The sequence below is a fragment of the Dromiciops gliroides genome, chromosome 3, assembly GCF_019393635.1.
Source record: "Dromiciops gliroides isolate mDroGli1 chromosome 3, mDroGli1.pri, whole genome shotgun sequence".
NCBI lineage: Eukaryota > Metazoa > Chordata > Mammalia > Microbiotheria > Microbiotheriidae > Dromiciops > Dromiciops gliroides.
In genome coordinates this window covers 568,576,671-568,598,617 of record NC_057863.1, presented here as the reverse complement: position 1 = coordinate 568,598,617, position 21,947 = coordinate 568,576,671, and the positions used below count along the sequence as shown (strand labels likewise).

The 21,947-nt window shown below is 38.4% G+C and overlaps 1 protein-coding gene across 2 annotated transcripts in view; it reads right to left on the bottom strand.

Moving 5' to 3' along the window:
- Window positions 1-20,719: 20,719 nt before the first annotated feature.
- The window catches only part of ITM2B (integral membrane protein 2B), a 35,882-nt gene continuing 34,654 nt past the window's right edge, over window positions 20,720-21,947 (bottom strand). For both annotated transcript variants that reach the window (XM_043995051.1, XM_043995050.1), the window contains exon 6: window positions 20,720-21,488. In XM_043995051.1, coding sequence (XP_043850986.1) covers window positions 21,403-21,488 — 86 coding nt within the window. In that variant the 3' untranslated portion in view covers window positions 20,720-21,402. The remainder of the gene's footprint in view (window positions 21,489-21,947) is intronic.

Here is a 21,947-nt window from a genome sequence, read left to right as displayed (position 1 = left end):
ATGGCTTAGCACAGTACCTGGCACAAAGGAGACACTTAAACTATGTATATTATTTTATATATAGATGTAGATATCATGTATACATTAGCTACATAGATGTATAGAGTATGAGAGGTGGTTCTTCAAACTTAGTTTTATTGTACTCCAAATCAACTATGCTTTTCACCTTACCATGGTGCTTCCCATCCAATTCAGGTTTTCCTTCAGCCACAAGCAGATAATAAAGACTATTGTAGAGGTGATATATTTATGGGTCTTTACTTGTATATGTGCATATTTATATATTCAAACATACATATATACACATTAGACATATATGCATAGATATATATTTATGCACATATGCGTATGTTAAGCATATTTATATGTTATATATATATATAAATGCATGTAAAAAGGTGGTATAGTACAGTGGAAAGGGCTCTCATTTTAGAGACAGAGGACTCTGCCATTTGATTCCCATCTGACCTTAAGCAAACCACTTTACCTCTCTGAGCCTCAGTTTCCTCACCTGTAAAATTGGGGTTGGGAGGAGGGTCAGACTTACTTTTAATATTCCTTCCAGCCCTAAATCTATGATCATAGGATCTGAATTGGGGATTGGGTCAGTCATGGAGTAAGAATGAGGAGTAGTATGATGGATTATGCCTCAAAGGTTTAAAAACAGCAGTGTATATGTCTAATTTTTTTCTGTTGTTTAAGTAAAAGAAAATTTGTTTTAAAAACAGAATTTGCTGTCATGTTTTTGTGGAATCAGGAAACTTCCCACCAATATAATCTCCAATTCAGTAGTCTACAATTTACGGTTTTAGAGAGTTGATTGAAGCTTTGAGAGTTAAAGGGACTAGTTCAAAATCGCACAGCTAGTCTGTGACAGAGGAAGCAAGGCTGCATCTTGGATTCTTTATTCCACATTGCCTCTACTTGTCACCTTTGCATCAATGATTATAAAATAATTTTCTCACCATAACTCCTTGAGGTATGTCATATGTATGTTTCCCACATTACAGTAGGAAAAGTGAGATCAGACATGTTAACTTACATGTCCATGGCCACAGAGGTTGTAACAGTTTGCAATTGGGACATAAACATAGTTCAGCTCAGTGTCTTCCTTAAGCAAAAGTCTGTTTCCTGGCCACCAATTCTTCTATATGTGTTCTTTTCCCCTTTTAAAATATAAACTCCTAGAGATCAGGAAATGTCTCTCTTTTTGTATTTGTATTCCCATCATTTAGCACAATTCCTAGCACATGATAAGTTTTAATAAAAGCTTATTCTTTCACTCATATGGATGGCACAGAAGCTACTCATGTTCCCTTTCCTACTATCCCTAGTCAGTTATATTGCTCTCCTTATTGTGCTAACAACTCCCAAATAAAGACCAACATCACAAGTCCTTCATAATCTCCCCTTCCACCATTATCTCATGTTACTTCCCTTCACGTGCTTTATGCTCCAGCCAAATTCCATTACTTATACCCCAAAACAATGTCCCAGATTTCCTGCCTCTGTACCTTTGCTTATGTGGTTCCTAAACCCGGAGAGATTAGAATGAATAGAGATGTACATTGGGCTCTATGATAATTAATTTTTTTCTCTCTTCTTCCTCCTCTCCCCAACACACATCTTAGGACATCTAAAAATAAAATGTCCCTGGCTATGAGTCAGAGAGGTGATAAGTGATAGTAATTACTACTGGAAACACATGCCTCATTGATGGTGGGTCAGTCATATCTTCTTTGTATAGAGAGGATAAATGTGGTGACAGCTCTATAATAAAGCCCTAGCCCACAGTAACATGTTCATTTTTAATCTTGTTGAGCCATTTTCAACCATTCAGGAGCCCTAATAAACAGTACTGCTTATAGAGTAGCAGCTATAATTCACAACATCCCTTTTATAGCCTAGAAATATAATTAGAAACTAGGCAAATGACACAGCTGTCTCTTTTCCCCTATTGATGATCCATATAATATAAGGATCAGAATATTACAAAGTTGTTAATTGATCATCATCTTCCAAACACATGTCACAGGGCAGCCATGGAGTCACTAAGGTGGAATACAATGTTAAATTTATCCATGTAGGAAATGGAGATACCATGTTTATGTTGGATCCTTACAGGATGTAGTAGGAAACTGGATGCTAAGCACATCATCTGTGTCTTCAAAACATAGTCCCAAGATCTCATTGCTAAATGGCTGTTTCCTGCCATTTATTTCTGACCTTTATTGTTTGCATTCTAAATTACAACATCCTGAAAGATTTTAGTTCAATTTTCCCTAATGGGTTTTGCATGTTTGCTTTCTTTTATACCGTTTCTGTAAAAATACTTTTAAAAGAGGATTTTAATATGGTTCCATCTTTCCTTGAGCATTAAAAAATTCAATAGTGTTTCTAAAAGTTACCATTTGTTTAAGGTGTTTATACTTCTCCATATAGAATAACAAATTAATAAAAATCACTCTAGAAAAAAGCAAGATTCCAGCAAAGGGCTTTCTGCCTGTGCCCGAAGTAACCCTCTTGGCCCTTGGCTCTCACAATAGTAGGAAACTTGATGGCAGGGTATTTTTCAATGGAAGGAAGTTCTTTGGAATCTGTTTAAGTAAGTATCCACCTTTCTCAATAATGAAAAGATTATTTTAAAATTCAGTTCAGTTCTAGGGAAAGAATTTTGTAAACAATTGAAACTCATAATAATAATTTATTATGCACACAACTAGTACTTAAATTTAGCTCTGGACAGCATCTCTGAATATTGCTCCATTGCTGTTCTGTAGACAGACTAAAACAGTTATGATCAATTGTGATTAGGAATATTGACAGAATGAAATCCAGGGATAATACAAAAATTCATAGGTTCCTAGATTTAGAGCTGGAAAGGACCTTAGAGGCTCTTTTTATAGATAGGGAAACCGAGGTCTAAAGAAGTTAAGTGACTTTCCCAAAGTCATACAGGTAAGTGACAGAAGTAGGATTTGAACCTGAATCCTCTGACTGTAAATTCAGTGCTCTTTCTACTGTACTACTACAATCTCTTCCTTCCTCAGAAATACCATTGAATGGCAGAACTGTTTGAATTACACTTCAGTTTTGAAACCCTATGGTTGATCAGGTACCAGAACTGAAATGAAAGCCATTCCTCCAAACCCACATTTTGTCGTTTGGTACCTTCTAATTCCATTCAGTTCACATTTCTGGAAGTAGGACATACTTTCCTATAGAGAACTGAGATTAGAGGGGAGAGAGTTCTGTTCTCTAGATGTCCCAGCTTCATGTATAACCTTATATAAGCAAAGCTACAGTTCTATTTCCAATAAGAAACATTTCCTACTCCCACCTATTCAGGCTTTCTGTTATTGAGATATTTTGATGCCTGAGACCCAAGGCTTTTCTCTTTTCAAGTTGGAGAAAGGCATAACCCACCTCTCAAGGAAGTGTAAGGTGTAAAAGACAGAAAATGTGAGGGAGGAGGGCTAGGTTATGAAGGACTCTGAACACTGAACAGTGGATTTTGTATTTAATCTCAGAGGTGAGAGGGAACCCCTGGAGTTTATTGAGTAGAGAGGTGACATGGTTGGACTTTAGGAAAATCACTTTGGCAGCTAAATGGAAGATGGATTAGAATGGTGAGAGACTGGAGACAGGCAGACCAACTAGTAAGCTTTTGCATTAGCCCAGGCATGAGGATGATGAGGGCCTGATCCAGGGTGATGACAGTGGGCATATTGGACAGATGTCACAAAGGTGAACGTTGAAAGGCTTGGCAACAGATTGGATGAGAGGGAGGGCGGTGAGAGATAGTGAGGAGTTGAGGATGACACCTAGGTGAGCCTCGGGACTGGGAGGATAGTTGTGCACAAGACACTAAAATTTGGAAGGGAGGAGAGTTTAGAGGGAAAGATTTTTGGACATTCTGAATTAAGATGTCTACTGGAATCCAGTTTGAGATGTCTGAAAGATAGTTGGAGATATGACTGGAGATCAGCAAAGAGGTTGGGGCAAGAGAGGTAGATTTGACTGTCATTAACATAGGAATGGTAATTAATTTGATGGGGAATAGAAGGGTGATAGCTTAATTTGGCCATTTTAGCTGTGTCTCACCAAATGCTTGTTTTATAAAGGACAATCAAGGATAGTTAACAACATTTATTTACCTAAACAATCAGTGAATGTATTTCTCTGAGCAATCAGTAAAATAGAAGTATGGAAAATTATACAGACAATACAGTAAATGGGCTTTTCACCTAGGAAGAGAGATACAATCTCAGCTCAACCAAAGATAGAACAGTCTCACCAGGTGTTAAGAATCAAGGAACATGGAAGTGAGAGGGCTGGTTTTCCCCACATGTCTGCAGCTTTGGGGCCTCCTGTTAGCTATTTCAAATTTCAGTGTTCTCACTCACACTTTATCTCTCTGGAATTCCTCCTTTCTTTCCGTTGAATCTGAAGTCTCTCTCAGCTACAAATATGCAACATGACCATCTCAGAGGTCTGTCAACTGATCAGGAGTCATATCTCCCTGTACTTATGAAAATTTATTTACTGTTTCCAGAGTACTGTCCAACTTGCCTGGGGCAGGGTATTATATAACTCAGAGTAACTTCAAATCCTTTTTCTTACTAGGCCTACTTACCAGAGGGAGGAAGATCATATCTCTTTCTCACTTTTTAATTTTTTTGGTGGGGCAATGAGAGTTAAATGACTTGCCCAGGGTCACACAACTAGTAAGTATCAATTGTCTGAGGCCAGATTTGAATCCAGGTCCTCCTGAATCTGGGGTTGGTGCTTTATCCACTGTGCCACCTAGCTGTTCCCCTCTCACTTTTTAAAAAAATTTTTTCTGATGTAGCTTTTGTTCAACTATTGTTCTCTACACATGTTGCTGAAGGAATTCATGGAGCTGGGCTGTCTTCTCCTCTGACCTATTCAAGTAACCCCAACTTCCAAACAAATCATATATAGACAGAAATTCTACATATATAACACTTGCAATACATAAAAAGACCTTTGTAGAACCTTGGTGTTTCTGTATTCTCTTTGGCTATCCACTTATATAGTGAATAATTGAGTTGGTGTTACTATTTTGTATCTCAAATTCTATAATTTATGTCTCCCAAGACAGTATAGTATAGTGACTAGAAAGATGACCTTGGTGTCAGCAAGAACTAGGTTCAAGTTCTGCTTCTGACACAAATAACTGTGTCACTTAACCTCTTGGTACCCCAGGCAATTTTCTAAGACTATAAATTCCAAAGAAGTTGCTGATGTGCATCAGCAAAAGGAGTTTCACCAAGAATAACTCACATTGGTGAAATCAGTGGAAAAAACTCAAACCTAAGTGGTAAAAATGTCTACATTGTTCACACTTAATATAGTTGACTGCTCAATCGTGACTCTTACTCTGTATGCCTTATTTATTACACCCTACCTGAAATTAGGAGTTACCTTTTTCTTGCAAATTGCCCAGCAAGAATCATCACAATTGCTTCTGAGAGATAAAGTATACTTGGAATGCAAAGTCCAAGTTATGGTTCCCCAAATCTTAGCTCCAAACTGTACAGGACATTGCCAATCAAAATTTTAATACACTGAGATTGTTTTTATTTGAAGTTATGTCACCCAAATACAGAAAAGAATGGCTTCAGAAATTAATCAACACCTTCCATTTGAAGTAATCAGGCTTCCAGAGAAGATTGGATGAAATACAAATTGATATTCTTTGTCCAGTCAATTAATACTCTTAAAGCAGATAGGTACTGGCTTCATAAACTCTTTGAAGGAAGTACCTCCTAGTATTCAGAACACAATGAAGATTCAATAAATGTTATTTCCCGACTGGTTACATGCTAGAGCTTCTGTCTCCAAGTTGGAGTTAGCATACTATAAGGACAGTTATAGGAAAGGCTTGATTCAATCCAGCCCCTTGATAGCTTAGGTTTGATATGGGAAGAAAATGAAATAGTCTTAGATGATCTGATAGTTAACAAATGGAGATTTACTCAGCTGTAGCAGGGGAAGGATATTCAACAGGAATATCGAGTGAGGACACTGAATTGATTGACCTGAATGCAGGTATCTTGTCTGTGTTGCCTATGGGGGTCCCTTGCTCAAGCATCAGGGAGGAGCTTTTGTGCCCCTTGTGGTTTTTTTGCTCTCAGAAGATAAGGAAGTGGTCAACAGCCCAAGCCTTTAGTCCCCTAAACCAATTAAATATTTTCCTTTTAGGAAAAAGTTAAATTAAAAAAAAAAAAGCCAGCCTAGTTTTCATGGAGAAAGAGTCTGGTGGATATCCTTCCTATACTAGGAGTGTTGAAAACAAGAGACATTTCAAGAGAAATGGTAATGACCAAAAGCCAAGATAGCTTTGCCCAAAACAGCTCAGGCCAGAGTAACCTGTCTTTTGACAGGTTTACTAGAATGAGAGATAAAGAGATTGTCAAAGACATAGCATACTTGATTTTCCAACAGGCATGTGACGAGGTCTCTTATGATATGTTTGTGAATAAAATGGAGAAATGTGGGAGACTCCCTGGTAGAAAAAGTATATAGATATATGTATGCATACATATATTTATATTTTTCCCCCTCTACCTCTCTGTGTGTATATATATATACAAATATATATATACACATGTACATATGTATGTATATGTGTGTGTATGTTAGAAAGAGTGCCAGACTTGAAATTAGGCAGATCTTAGTTCCTATCATGTCTCTAATACTAACTATATGACTCGGAACCTGTTTGCTCATCTGTAAAATGAGGGGAGTGGATTAGATTACCTCTGAGTTCCCTTCCCATTCTAAATATATGATCTTCACAAGCAAGAGTTGGGCCAAATCTAACAAGATCAAATTTAATGGGAATATAGCTTCATTTGCCCAAGTGCAATCATAAAGGAGCCCCTTCCTCCTTTTATTCAGACAGTCAGTAAGCATTTATTAAACATCTACCATGTTCCAGGTACTGCTCTAACTAACTGCTGGGGATATAAAGAAAGTGAAAAGACAACCACTGCTCTCAAGGAATTCATAATCTAATGAAGGAGACAACATGCAAATAACTATATACAAACAAAATGTATACAGGATAAATTGGAAATTATACATAGAGGGAAAGGACTAGCATTAAGGAAAATCAGGAAAGCCTTCTTGTAGGAGGTAGATTTTTAGCTAATACTTGAAAGAATGTGGAGAGGAGAAGGGAGAGGATTCCAGGGTGTGGGGGCCAAATTTAATATAGGGAGAGTTAATTGAGTGGCTCACAGTAATATTGGGCTCCCAGAAATAATGAGGGCCCTCTAGGGCCAAAGCTCCCTCCCCTCTGAACTGCCTTTTTAGGTATTTCTCCCAGGCCAATAAGAAAGGAGCCTAAGAGCCTCTTTTCCACAAACGAATCAGGTTTTATTAATGGGAATAAAATAAACAGCAAAGGTGAAATTAATAAAGTCGAAGACAAGGGAATAGGGAAAAAGAAATACAGATAATCCCCATAACTCTAACCTATGTCTATACAATCCCCAAACTCGCTTCCAGTTCAGCTAATTCAAAAGAGCAGGGCTCGTATATTAACTCACCACCTGGGGTCCGTAGCTTCAATGGAAAACAGCCAGGGCCCGCAGGACAAAACTGCTAAGAAAGAACCTTTTTCTTGTCCGCTCCTGCAGCTCACACCACCGGAAAGAAAGTGACTCTGGAAAGAGACTGAGCTCCCCTCAGCGAGCGTTTACTCTCCCTCCCCCCAAAGAGAAGGTCCTTCAAACTGCCTGTAGAAAGTGGTTTCTCCTGCTGACATCAGTAGCACACTGTACTCAGAACAGGCCAGGTGCAGCCCATCCCAATTAGTCTGCCAAATTCCAATAATCTTACCACAAGGGATAGGTGGAGGAGATGGGGCAAGCCAGTAAAAATGCCTGGAGTCAGGAGATAGAATATCTTGTGTGAATAACAGCAAGGAAGCCAGTGTCATTGGATTGTAGAGAAAGTGAGGGGTAGGGGAGAGTTTAAGATATAAGAACACTGGAAAAGTGGGAGGGGTCCAGATTTGAGGGGGTTTGAATGTCAAACAGAGGACTTTCTCTTTGATCCTGAAGGTGATAGGGAGTCACTAGAGTTTATATTGAATGGGTGGCAGGGGTAGGGATGAAGTGTAATGTGGTCAGACCCGGGCTTTAGGAAAATTAATGTAAGAGCAGAGTGGAGGATGGAGTGGAGTAGTCAAGTCCATACTTGAGGCAAGGAGACCAGCCATCAGGTAATCTCAGTAGTCCAGTAGAGAGAGAATCTGGGCCAGCACCAAAATGGTGGTAGTGTTAGAGAAGGGCAAAAATATGACAGATGTTGCAAAAATTTAAAAACAAAATGACTTAATGGATATGGGAGAGGGGAAAAAGAAATTAAGGAGTTGAGGATGAAAGCTAGGTTTTTGAGCATGGGCGGTACCCTTGACAGTAATAGGGAAGTTCAGAAGAGGGGAGCATTTGAGAGAAAAGATAATTAGTTCCATTTTTAAAAATGTTGAGTTTAAGATATTTATGAGACATCTAGTTTGAGATGTCCAATAAGCAGTTGGAAATGCAAGTCCAGAAGATAGGAAATTAAAACTGGATAAGTAGATAGAGAATTATCAGCATAGAGATGAAAATTAAATTCAAAAGAGCTGATAAGATCATAAAGTAAAACAGTATATAGGGAAAAGAAAAGAAAGCCCAGGACTGAGTCATGGAGGCACCCACCATTAGAGGGACTGACTTGGGCAAAGATGCAAGGAACATTGAGGACTGATCAGATGGAGATCTAGGATAGAGAAGCATCAAGGAAACCTAGAGAGAAGAGAGTCTCAAGGAGAAGAGGGTGATCAACAGTGCCAAAGGCTGAAGAAAGATCAAGAAGATTCTGGAGGGGCAGCTAGGTGGCACAGTGGATAGAGCACCAGCCCTGGAGTCAAGAGGACCTGAGTTCAAATCTGGCCTCAGACACTTAACACTTACTAGCTGTGTGACCCTGGGCAAGTCACTTAACCCCAATTGCCTCACCAAAAAAAAAAGAAGGTTCCAGAATGAGAAAATGTCATTTGATTTGGCAATGAAGAAATCTTTGATAACTTTGAATAGAGCAATTTCAGTTGAATGATGAAGTCCAAAGCAAGATGTAAAATTTCCAGGACAAGTCCAACTCTTTGATGAGGCATGAACTCAACTTGTCCTAGATATTTGCTCTGGCAATATGTCTTTTGTTTTCTGGCACTAATGATGTGTTCTTGTCAAGGGGTAGACTAGTCAAATGCTTTTTTATAATCAAAAAATAGTAAACATAATAAAATGTTGTATTCTATTATTAGGGGGTAGGTTATTTTCCTTTGTGGAGAACCATCAACCCCAAAGTGGTATTAAAAGTCTAGAGTGACTGTATAGGCCTCTGAGAAGCAGAAGTCCACAAGAGTGAGGTAGGTTGCTTAGCTATATAAGAACCTGGACATTTTCTCTTAATTGATGGAGATGGTAAAGAGAGGCATCCACATAGGTCAGTACTATAAGTGATGTACTTAAGGACTTCTCTAGGGAAGGGGAGTTGGCTTGACTATTTATGGATTTCAGACTATTGCATTTTTTTTTGGTCAAGTTAAATAAAACCTGTCCAGTATTAGAAGTTTTGTTAGCCTTGCTTAATTTTGATATTCAAAGCCTTGCTGGACAAAATTATCTATGTGGTATCATCTGTAGAGAAATTTGTATAATATTAACTAATGAATGGAAAACATCTTATTAAATGAGAATCTTTAAGGCTCTATTTTGTTCTACTGAATCAAATTATTTTTTTTGGTAATCAACAAACAAGAATAATAGGTTTTCATTTTCTATATCTTTAAGTTAATTGTGACATGGTAAAGATGTGATTCATTGGTGAAGATTGTTTGCAAAAGACTATGAATACCATCTTTGACTAATGGATAGATGATGTGTAGACATATGTTAGTAGTCATCTTTTTCAGTATTAAGGCATGAGGCTTTTTTCATGTCTTTGGCATCTTCCCTGCCTTTAGATACCTTGTATATCTTTCCCTGAATACCCTCATGATTGTGTTGTCTCTAGCATAGATCTCATCACTGTATATTTGACTCAATTTGTCTGCCTTTTCTATCTTCATGTCTTTTCCTTAGTGTCATTATTACACTTTCTATAAACACCTTGGTAACTGTTTTGTTAGGGTTCAAATGTAGTAGTTCCATGCTGGATAAAGTACTGGACCTGGATTCAGGAAGACCTGAGTTCAAATCCAGCTTCAGACACTTGATACTTACTAGCTGTGTGACCCTGGGTAAGTCACTTAACCCTCATTGCCCCACCAAAAGAACCCCCAATAAAATAAATAAATAAATAATGTTGGTTCAATCATTTTAATTTATATTCCATGCCTTTTTATTTTTATTCATTTTGATAAATTATTATATTAGCTTTGATAAATCAATGATCTGTCTGTTTGTAGATAGCTAACTCTGTGATAACTCCCACATCAATAATATCTATTCTAGTCCATTAAAATCTGTTTCATGTTTTGTGGTAATTATTTGGTGCTCATCAGTGCTTACCGATTCTTTTTTTTTAAGCAAATGTTTAAGATATAGCAGCCTGAGGCTTCTGTATTATAAGAAGTCTCTGACCTCTCATTTCTTTTTCCTAAACCATACTTTCTCATATATTTCATCTCATCCTCACCTTTCCCCACTTTTGCATTTAAGCATCAGAATTTATGTTTATTTGATTGGGAGGGCTTTGCAAAATTCTTTGTGGAATTCCTCTCCCACTTTGTCATCAGTAATAAATGTTGAAGCATAGACTACCATCATTTTTGAGGTGATCTTTTTGCAAATATTTATCAATGTTCTATGAACAGTGTTTCTTATAGATTCTGATGTTATGATAAAATCTTTTCTGCCACCTCCTTTCTTTGTTTCTCCAAGGAGTATGTGTGAGCTGATCCCCTTAGCTTCAACTTACTTCTTTCTTCTGTCATTGTGATTCAGCAATGTATTCACTCACTGGTCACTGGAGGAAGATGCCAGATTTAGAGCACCCAACTCCATTAATAGCAAATCATCCGTAGATTGAACTGCAGCTTCCTTGTGTCTTCTGGTTTCATTTGTGAAAATGTCAGTATCAGTGTAGTCCAGTCCCTCTAGGATAATGTAGAGTCAGTCACATGAAGGTTGCACATTTAGAATCCTGCAAGTGAAATGAATGCTTAAAGAAGAGATAAAAAAGTTATAATCCTTAGCACTCTCTGCCGCCAGTCCATCACTGCCACCAGGCAAGTGGAAGGGAGCTGCATAAGACCCCCAAGGGTGACTTTTTATTTTTCTTTGGTTCATAGATTTCCAAGGCCAAATAAGCCATTACCTAGTAGTCAACTTATGAATGAGAATCCTCTTTGTAATCTCCTAGGCTGATTCCAAGATGGCTGAGTCTGTCACCAGGACCATACTTGAAGCCTTTCCAGATTGGTACAACCTGTCAGAACTTTCACTTCCCTGATATAACCTTGCCAGGATCACAGCCATGGCAAGATGGGCATTCGAGTAGGTATTTCATCAAGACTTACCTTCTAGTAAACTCATGTCAATTACATAAGGAAGGAGAAGGGAAAGCAGAATGGAAAATGAGAGGGAACGGGAAAAGGAAGAGAACAAAAAGAAGATTCTCAATGGGCCCCTATTCAACTCCTAATGGAATTAGGATGTGAATTGATTAGCCAGTTAATAGAATAGGGAGATGAATGGGTATCATCTACATTTTGGAAGGGATTTAAATAAGCAGCTGCTCCAACTTCAAGAGTTTAGATTTGGCCTGGAATCTGAATGTAATTAGGATCATCATTTAGGAAGATGGTTTTAGTGTGCCAGTTATGGATAAAAAGTCTAAAATACTTTTGAACTGTGAAATGTGTTCTTGGCAGAATCTTATAGCAGCAACCAGTTTTTTAGAAACTCAAAGCAGGGTTGATGAGTGGAATCTGGCCCTTCCTGTTCCAACTCAGGTATACAGATTAGTTCATTTCCCTACCATTAAGCTACAAAGTTGGAATAATAATAATAGCTAACATTTTTATAGTGCTTCCTTTGTGCCAGGCACTATGCTAAGTGCTTAACAATTATTACCTCATTTGATCCTCACAATTGGAAGGTAGGTGCTATTATTATTTCCATTTTACAGATGAGGAAAATGATACAGAATTGACTTCCCTAGGGTCACACAGCCAGTAAGTTTCTGAAGCCAGATTTTAATTCAAACCAGGCTACTGTGCCACCTAACTGCCCCTATTGAATATTCAGTAAGCCAGTTATGTTCATGATCTGAACTCCCATCTTTGTCAGAAAATACTGGAATTTTTTTTTTTTTTTTAGTGAGGCAATTGGGGTTAAGTGACTTGCCCAGGGTCACACAGCTAGTAAGTGTTAAGTGTCTGAGGCCGGATCCGAACTCAGGTACTCCTGACTCCAGGGCCAGTGCTCTATCCACTGCGCCACCTAGCTGCCCCAATACTGGAATTCTAAGTCTAATATTTCTATTCTACATATCAAGTTAGATATAAATGAATTTAAATTTATAAAAGGAACAAATTAAAAGGCAAAGATTTAAATTGTAAACAAACTTACAAAATGAAAGAATTAAAATGCAAGAACTAAACACAATTATAACCTGGACCTATGCTCATTTATTCACTTACCTACTTAGTAAGTGGAAACTAAACAGAACAGGAGATAAGACAAGTGAATGGATCTGTTTTAGTGATTCCACTCCTACCCTCTTGGTCCAGGATAACAATAGGACTTGGATGGATAAAATGCATACGGGGATGGATAGACAAATGGATGGAGTGGATTGATAGAGTGAATGCCTTTCATATAGTAGGTGAATGGATAGATGGAAAAGATGTTGGATAAGAGAAGTCTACATGATACAAAATAGGATCAAGGGTTATTTTTAAGATGGATTTTTACTGAGTACTCTTCATCTAAAGTAAGTATGCAAGTTATGGGTGCCTATCCTAAATATTACTGAGCTGTTAAATATGTTCTTGGCAAAATCTTATAGAGGCATCTGGTTTTATATTACTTGGCTGAACATGGGAAGAAATGGGATTAATTTCCACCAGGCATGACAAGGATAGAGAGGAGGAAAGAATTCCTGAGCATTAGAGATTTCTTTCAACTCAAAATTTTACTCAAAATTGTAAATGTCTAACCCTGGAGACTGAGCCTTCACCTCCTTCGTCCTCACCACCCCAGCCTTCCTCCCCTTCACTTTTCTACCTTTCAACTATAGTACTTACCCTTCAACTTCTTTGGTATTTTAGTAATGCCTTACATTCTACAGTGATACACCATTTAAAGTAAACCCAATTCTTTTTCCCAAAGAGATCATGGAAGGGGGAAAGGGACCCACATGTACAAAAATATTTATAGCTGCTCTTTACGTGGTGGCAAAGAATTGGAAGTTGAGGGGGTGCCCATCAATTGGGGAATGGCTGGACAAGTTGTGGTATATGAATACAATGGAATACTATTGTGCTATAAGAAACGATGAGCAGGAGGAGTTCAGAGAAACCTGGAGGGTCTTGCGTGGGCTGATGATGAGTGAGATGAGCAGAACTAGAAGAACATTGTACACAATAACATCAACATTGAGTGTTGATCTACTGTGATGGACTATATTCTTCTCACCAATGCAATGGCACAGAAGAGTTCCAGGGAACTCATGATGGAAGAGGATCTCCAAATCCAGGAAAAAAAAAGAACTGCGGAGTATAGATGCTAAATGAACCATACTATTTCTTTTGTTTTTGATGCTGTTGTTTTTTTTCTATTTTGAGGTTTTCCATCATTGCTCTGATTTTTTTTCTCTTATAACATGACTAATGCAGAAATAGGATTAATGTTATTATGTGTGTATATATATATATATAACCTACATCAGATTACCTGCTGTCTAGGGGAGGGGGGGAGGGAGGGGAGGGAGGGAGAAAAATCTGAAATTGTAAAGCTTGTATAAACAAAGGTTGAGAACTATCTTTACATGTAACGGAAAAAAAATAAAATACTTTATTAATTAAAAAAAAAGTAAAATAAAGTAGACCCAATTGACATTGTTCTGCAATTGTTATCTTGCAATAATGTCACTAAATGCAGTATAGTGGAGTCCTACCACAACCTAATAAAACCTCTTTGTTAAGAGCCTGATGCAGATAACAAGGATGCAAATTCCCTTCTGACCTCTGAGTGATGGATAGCTGCTCACCCAGGCTTTAATACTTTGGCCAATCAGAAAATGGCTGCTGGGCATGTTGTCAGTGGTGCCCTCAAATCATAGGTCTTGCCCTCATAAGCACACTAGCCTCAAAACAAGTGTTACCTATCGCTGAGGCTTCCTGCTGTCTGTTCATTCCAGAGGGAAATTTTCTCTTTCCCTGGGACTCTGGTTGGGGAAAGGGAAAAGGAAGAGGGTTCAAACTGTGTTGAGGGAACTCTTGTTGGGGAAGTATAACTGCAGGTATGGTTTATTTAGACTAGAGGCTCCTGGCCTTTTTTGTTTCATAGACCCCTTTGGCAGTCTGATGAAATCTATGGACTCTTCAGAATGTTTCTAAATGATAAAATATGTGGGATTAAAAGGAAATCAATTTTATTGAAATGTAAGCATCAAAATATAAAGAGAGGAAAAACGTTCATGAGGTCCAGATGAAGAACCATTGAATAATAAGCTCCTAGAGGAAAAGGCCCTATGTCTTTGTAATCCTTATAGCACTTGACAAAGTATGTCATGTAATAAGTAGTCAGTGACTAGGATGGACAGCTGATGTGGGCCATTTAAGTACTGTGCAGGCTTTCCATGAGCTAAATAAAAGGACTAGAAGACCTTGAAATTCTTTATCACAGTTATCCCTGACAATAAGAGAGATGGGTGGCATGATCTCTAAAATCTCATCCAGCTCTAAATCCCAGGTTCCTATGACAATTTGATGAGGACTAATTATGACTATGGCCTATTCTTGCCTCACTCTGTTCTCAGCTGTATATTCAAGTAGCTAATCTGCTCACAGAGCAAAGCTTCAATTTTTCTGCCAGCCAAGTATGACAGCAGCTGTTTTCTGCTCATTGCACTTTCTTGGTTTTCCTATATGGCACCCCTCATGTGATCATTATTATTGGTTCATTCTCAATGGCCAAATTATATTACAACTACTAAATTAAAATGTATTTGGATTATTGCTAAAAGCATTGAGCTGGCTCTTAATGCAAACCTTGCAGTAACACATGCAGTTTTGTAGTGAACTATACTGGGATGTATATCTACATGATCTAATTATACAGAAGCAAATATTACTGCCATTCCTCTGATAAATCTAGTTTTTCTTTTAATAAGGTATAAAAAATAGGACTTGATAGTCATTTGTATGGTGTGTGATGATTTAAAAATTCTGACATAGTTTCTGGGTAATTTAAACATTTTTACTAAGAAGTCCAGCATGTTATTAATAGGATGGTCGTTTGAATTCATCTCTTACACCAAAGACCCCTAATGGTGGACTCACAGTGTTCCTGAGGGGTGGCAATCAACTCCGATTGGTTAACACAATAGGAGGTGGGCTATATTAAAGTGAAGGTCTTTGGGTACATGACCTGTGTCACCCAAATCTTGGTCAAAGAGACATCAATTTCTATATCATCTGTCTTGCTAGTAGGGAGGATCCACATTTTCCCAGACGTGTCAGAGCAAACACTGTCTGATTAGATATTGGTCTGGGTAAATCTCTAAGAGAGCTTCCTCACACTGTTTGGTTTCTGCATAAGGAAGTAGAAGAAAAGGAAAACCTTAGTCCTAATACAATAATTAGTTATTAAATACAAGAGAGAAATATTAATTTCTCTCAAATGGCAGAAGTACTGGTCTTAGAGGCAGAAAAAATAGGTTCAAGTCCCCTCTCAGATATAAATTTATTGTGTGACCACAGGCAGGTAACTCACCCTCTTGGTGCTCTGCCAAACTCTCTAAGACTCTAAGCTGCAAAGAAGTGCTGAGCTGCATTGGCAGAAAGTTTCCTCATCTAGGACATCCCAGTATCAGTGAGGTCACAGGCCCAGTTTCCATTTTACTCCTTTTGTTTATTTGATTGCTTCTATTTATGGCTAAATTTATAATAAAATTTTTTTTAGATCTTCAGCCAAAGGATTTCTGTACAAGAGAGCAGTCATCTCAGGGAGATACTGAAAATAAAATCATTTATCAAACCTTGGGTCACTAAATTCTATCCACTGAAAGAGACACTGAAATTGGTAAGGCTGGGATTGATGGCACAAACCTATAAACCTTGCTGTCAGGCAGGCTGATGGATTGCTTGAGCTGAGGAGATCCAAGCAGAAATGGGCTAAACCAATTGGGTTTTTGACTAGCCCATGTCAGAAAAATGGAGGTCAAATTTCCAATGCCAATTAGTATTGGACTTGTGAGAGACAGCTGCCTGGGTAAAGTGGGAAGGATGGAAGGATGGAAGGAAGGAAGGAAGGAAGGAAGGAAGGAAGGAAGGAAGGAAGGAAGGAAGGGAGGGAGGGAGGGAGGGAGGGAGGGAGGGAGGGAGGGAGGGAGGGAGGGAGGGAGGGAGGAAGGAAGGAAGGAAGGAAGGAAGGAAGGAAGGAAGGAAGGAAGGAAGGAAGGAAGGAAGGAAGGAAGGAAGGAAGGAAGGAAGGAAGGAAGGAAGGGAGGGAGGGAGGGAGGGAAGAAAATCGGTAAGAAATGACATTTTTTAATGTTGAAGTTTGAGGTCTATTAGATTATTTTCTCTTGTGTTAATTTCTCCTACTTTGGAAAATACAGAGACAACCACCATCAGTCAGGATGATTTGGATGCCCAGAGATTCAGGGTGCATTTCAAAATCCATACACATAGTTGTCCATAATTTCATATTATTAAAACCTTAAAATAAGTTGTAGTAACTGTTTATTCCTCACAGGGCTCTTAGCAATATTAACCTTCACATTTCAAACAGAGTATCTTGAGAATCAGATTATTTGAATCTCAAAAGATAAGGTTTTAGATAAGCTAATGATTGTGCAGTACTTGGAATGAAATGCAATTAATGTTTATATTTGATATAAATTTATATTGAGTACCTCCTACATACGGCACTAATCTAGGAGCTGCAAAGAAAAGTAAGGAAACTGGTAGATTAAATACTTTCATGGTGATGTAAAAGAATCACAAGGTCAGGAGAAGGTGAGAACTTATAAAGGGTAATGGTAGAAGAGAGGAGATGGGGGAGTAGTGGCTCATATTACAAAAGCCTCAAGGAATATCAAGCAGGCCTGACCTGGCAAAAATAAGGAATAGAAAACAGTGCTATGTAAATGTTACCTGGATTCTCAGCACCTCCCAAATTGGTGGAGGTGCCAAATTATAGGTATGGGAAAGCAATGAGAACCTTCTTCCATGCCTGAGCAAATCATCTCAGGGAGATGTTTCTGTTAAAGTACAAAGAGAGTCATTTAGGCAGAAAGTATCCAAGTTCCCACAATGCTCATGGCTTAATGGAAAGAACACGGGCTGGGAGTCAGACCACCGTGGTTGGACTCCCAGGCTCCACCACTTACATTTACTGTGTGAGTGTGACCACATTGCTTAGTCTCTCTGGCCTAGTTTCTTCATATATCAAATTGTGTGTGGGTGGGGGGTGGTGGTAGTGATACCATGTTTAACTCCTATTTGGAGTTTGCTTGTCAAGGATATCAGAGTAATTTGCCATTTCCTTCTCTAGCTCATCTTACAGGTGAAAAAACTGAGTCCAACAGGGTTAAGTGACTTGCCCAGGGTCACACAGCTGGTATCTAAGGTTGGATTTGAACTTGAGTCTTTCCTGACTCAAGGCCTGACACTCCTACTTTGCCACTTTGCTTCCAAATCAAAGATTTCCCAAAATTAGGGCAGCTAGGTGGTGCCTAAATAAAGTGGTGGGCCTGAAATCAAACTCATCTTCCTGAGTTCAAATCTGGACTCAGACACTTAGCTCTGTGACCCTGGGCAAGTCACTTAACCGCTATTTGCCTCAGTTTCCTCATCTGTTAAATGGGCTGGAAGAGGAAATGGCAAACCACTTCAGGATCTTTGCCCAAAAAACCCCAAATGGGGTCACAAGGAGGTTGTGAAGCTCAAATGTGATAATGCACTTTTGTCATCTTAAAGAATTTTATGACTAATTTATTATCTCTAAACAACCATTCATTTAAAGATTAGGGTCACTGTAACCTGAGTATTTATCTTGAATATATAATAATGGGTCCTGATGATAGCTAGCTAGCTGCAATAGTGGTGGTGACAGAACTATAACTGATGAGGTTCCTCCAAAGAACCCGGGGTTAATGTAACATGATGATACTACTAACAAGAGGACCTTCCTGGAGTTCTTTCCCCATTAGTGCAGGAGAAGCTGCTGTGCCCTCCTGAACACCTGCACTATGCTATGGAACCAAAGCACAATGTGAACTAGGCTGAATTGCTCTTTCCTTTAATAACATCCACAACTGACATGCTCCTTCTCCACTGACTCATTAATTTCCAGGCTTTCAGCAAAGGAATGGGGGTACCTCACAGGAGACAGGTTGGGTTGACTGAAATATCACGTGGCAAAAAGGAAAAGAAGCTTTAAGTTATGCCAGAACTTGACTAAGTCCTTTCTCTCTGCAGAACACTAAAAAGGCTGAAAGGAAGATAGGCCAGGCTAAGAAAGTTTAGAAGAATAAGACTAAAAAGGAACTGCTGAGAAAAACTGAGGAATATAAAAATCATCTAAGCTAAAGAAAAATTTAGTAACAGTTTTGTGGAATCGAGAGGATATTGTTAGGAAGAGATGCTGAAGAGCTTCTTTCTAGGACCTCTACTTCCCTAGGGGTCCAGGGCAAATGGTAGTCTTGTTCAATGTTCTTCTTTTGGTGGATAGAAACCAGTTAGCTATATGCTCTCTGAAAGGGAAAGCTGAAACTGCTAAGGAAAGATCTTGATACTTTGAGGCTAACTCATGGGAATTGGTAGTTAGGTGGCACAGTGGATAGAATGCTGGGACTGAAGTCAGGAAGATGAGTCTTCCTGAGTTCAAATCTGACCTCAGGCACTTACAAGCTAAGTGACCCTGAGTAAGTCATTTCACCCTTTCTGCCTCAGTTCCTCATCTGTCAAATGAGCTAGAGAAGGAAATGGCAAGCCCCTCCAGTAGTATCTTTGCCAAGAACCCCAAATGGGATCACAAAGAGTCAGACGCAACTGAACAACAACGTGGGAGTGAGTTATCATTACAGGCTGGTTCCTGTCTTATAGCACATGGGCTTTTTGCTTGTTTTCTTTTGAACCAGACCTACAATTTCAAGCAATGTAGAGAATTTCTGGTGTGGAAACTTCTTCCACCACCCAGTCTTAGAAAGTTCCTACAGGACAATAAGTGGTTAAGTGATTTTTGTCCATGGTCATACAGTCAGTTTGTGCCAGAAGCAGAATTTAAGCCCAAGTTTTCTTAACTCCAAGTCTGGCCAAATACTCATTGCACCTCATTGCTTCTCAGAGAAATGACTACAAGATTGTGGTGGTTATCCTACCATCAGGACAGGCAGCAGTATGAAGAGAGTGGTGTAAACAGGATTCTACCTACTGGCTGGAACACTGGACTAGAATAGTGTTTCTTCTATTAGGAATGCATGACTTCCCCACCTCTGTAGAATAAGAGAAGTTCTAAAGAGAAGCCAAACTCAAACTGTAGCACTAAACAGTTGCCTGGTTAAAATAGCAACGTAGATAGTACAATCCTCTTTTCTCCCATTAACATGACAACATCCCTGTATTCTGAAGCATGGAATTTGCTTATTTTTGAGCTAGCCCATGAATCAGAATTTCAGAATTAGAAGAAAGATTGAATGGGGCAGAAGGGTTAAGAAGGGGACAGCATGCTCTACATTTTATGAGAGCGTAGTCTGCCTTGAAAAAAAAATACCCAATCCCAGAATGATTAACCAGCCTGATACTAATCCTACATTGCACAGACTGAGCCAAGCAAGGGTCAGAGGTCAGATAAAATACCCTTTCTGGCTGCATCTGGTTTCCAAGCTAGGGATTCTACAGCTATGATTTACAGACTCTATCATCCTTTAGAGCCTCTAAACACTTTCCCAAAGCAATCGTTTTCAGACTTGGAGAATTACAAAGGAGTTACTCATGGGCACATTAAGAGGTGATGGGCTCTAAATTTGTCCTGAAGGGAAGGAACATAAAAATACATTAAAGAATCATAATGGTCCTGTCTTTCAAAATCTTCCATCAGTGAGGGAGTAATTCTCAGGGATTACTTTGACCTACCTTTTGTGTTTTAATAAAGTAACAGTACTTTAGTTAAACAAAGAAGTGTTCCTTTCAAAATTATTAAGAGTTAATGCCAAAGCTCCCATTTCAGAACATCTTTTAAGGTCAAGGTCAAGGTCTGTGTCATTTTCTAACTACTCAATGAAAAAAACTGCTTTAGATACTGAAACATCTTGTATTTGCTATGGTCATATCCACTGTACATCATAAAGCCCAAATTTGGTTTTCAAACTATGTTTATTTCTTTACATGGCTGGCTTCTGTCATAAAGAGCCAATGTCCCTAATTATTTTTAGTGTGGGGGAAGAAAAAAACCACAAGTCCTTTAGACAAACAATTTTGTAAGATTTATATTCCTTCCATTGCACATACATGGGTTATATACAAATTAGTAACACAAGTTACTGCTTAAATTCCATTACATTGTCTGAATTACTGTTACAGCAGGTGCTTAGTAAATTAAAACATCAAGTTGGAAATCATAACCTAAAGAGTTAAATATGACACTGAAAATACTGCACATTGTAATTGCAGGAAAATTCAAATGCATGTTTAAATGCTGTAACAAACTAGGCAGCAGGGTAAGTAACAATGACAAATGGCTACTACAGCTCACTTTGTATGTATGCAGAGTTAGATTTCCCAGTCCCCTAGGATAACCCTTCCTTCAAAGGAACAAAGTAAAAACATAAAAATCCTGGCAAATGTCTCAAAGAAATTTTATTCTCCTTAATACTTAAGGCCTGTCACATGAAATGTACTAATATCTATGACTTTATACAATTACTAAGTCAAATATAAAAGAAACCACACTTAGAGGGGGAAAAGGAAAGAATGATTCTTCAAATTTACTGCTTTTAATTGTATTATGAGATGAAAAGACAACAGCCCTGCTTACTACTTACATAAAAAAAGAGTTTTAAAAAGAATCACTGCACAAAATACAAAGGATGGGATTATACTGCTGTATTAAAATTTTTCACCAGAATTGTGTTTTTCATTTATGTTCATGCACAAATGCGTGTCTCCACGGCAAAACTGTTCTCAAAGTGCCGGATCTTGATGCAATTGTCAACTTCACGTTTTTGAATACCTATGTGGGTAAGAGAGATGATTAGTCTTTTGGACTATATATGTTTATATTTAATTCCATAAGCATTTATTAATCTCTACTATGTGCCATTATCATGCTGAGTGATGGGGATATATATACAGACTAAAATGAAAACATCCCTGCCCTAAAGTAACTCTCTCCATTAGCCTTTGGTCAGTGACTAAGTGTCACATTTTAGAGCAAGGTGGTGAGGAGGGTGGTGCTTAGAATACCATCTTCTGTCAGAGACATAGGCTTCATGAAACTAAGTGATATTTCCCCTTTTTGCACTTTCTACCTTTACTAGTCTAAATGATCTGCTAAAAATAACATGCAAACCTCACACATTAAGCAGCCAACCCAGAAGCCCTTTCCCCAATAAAACAGAAACGTTCTGTAATTCAAGTTAATAATTTCTTTTTCGCTGTCAGGTATATCCTAAATGAGAATGACTTTTAC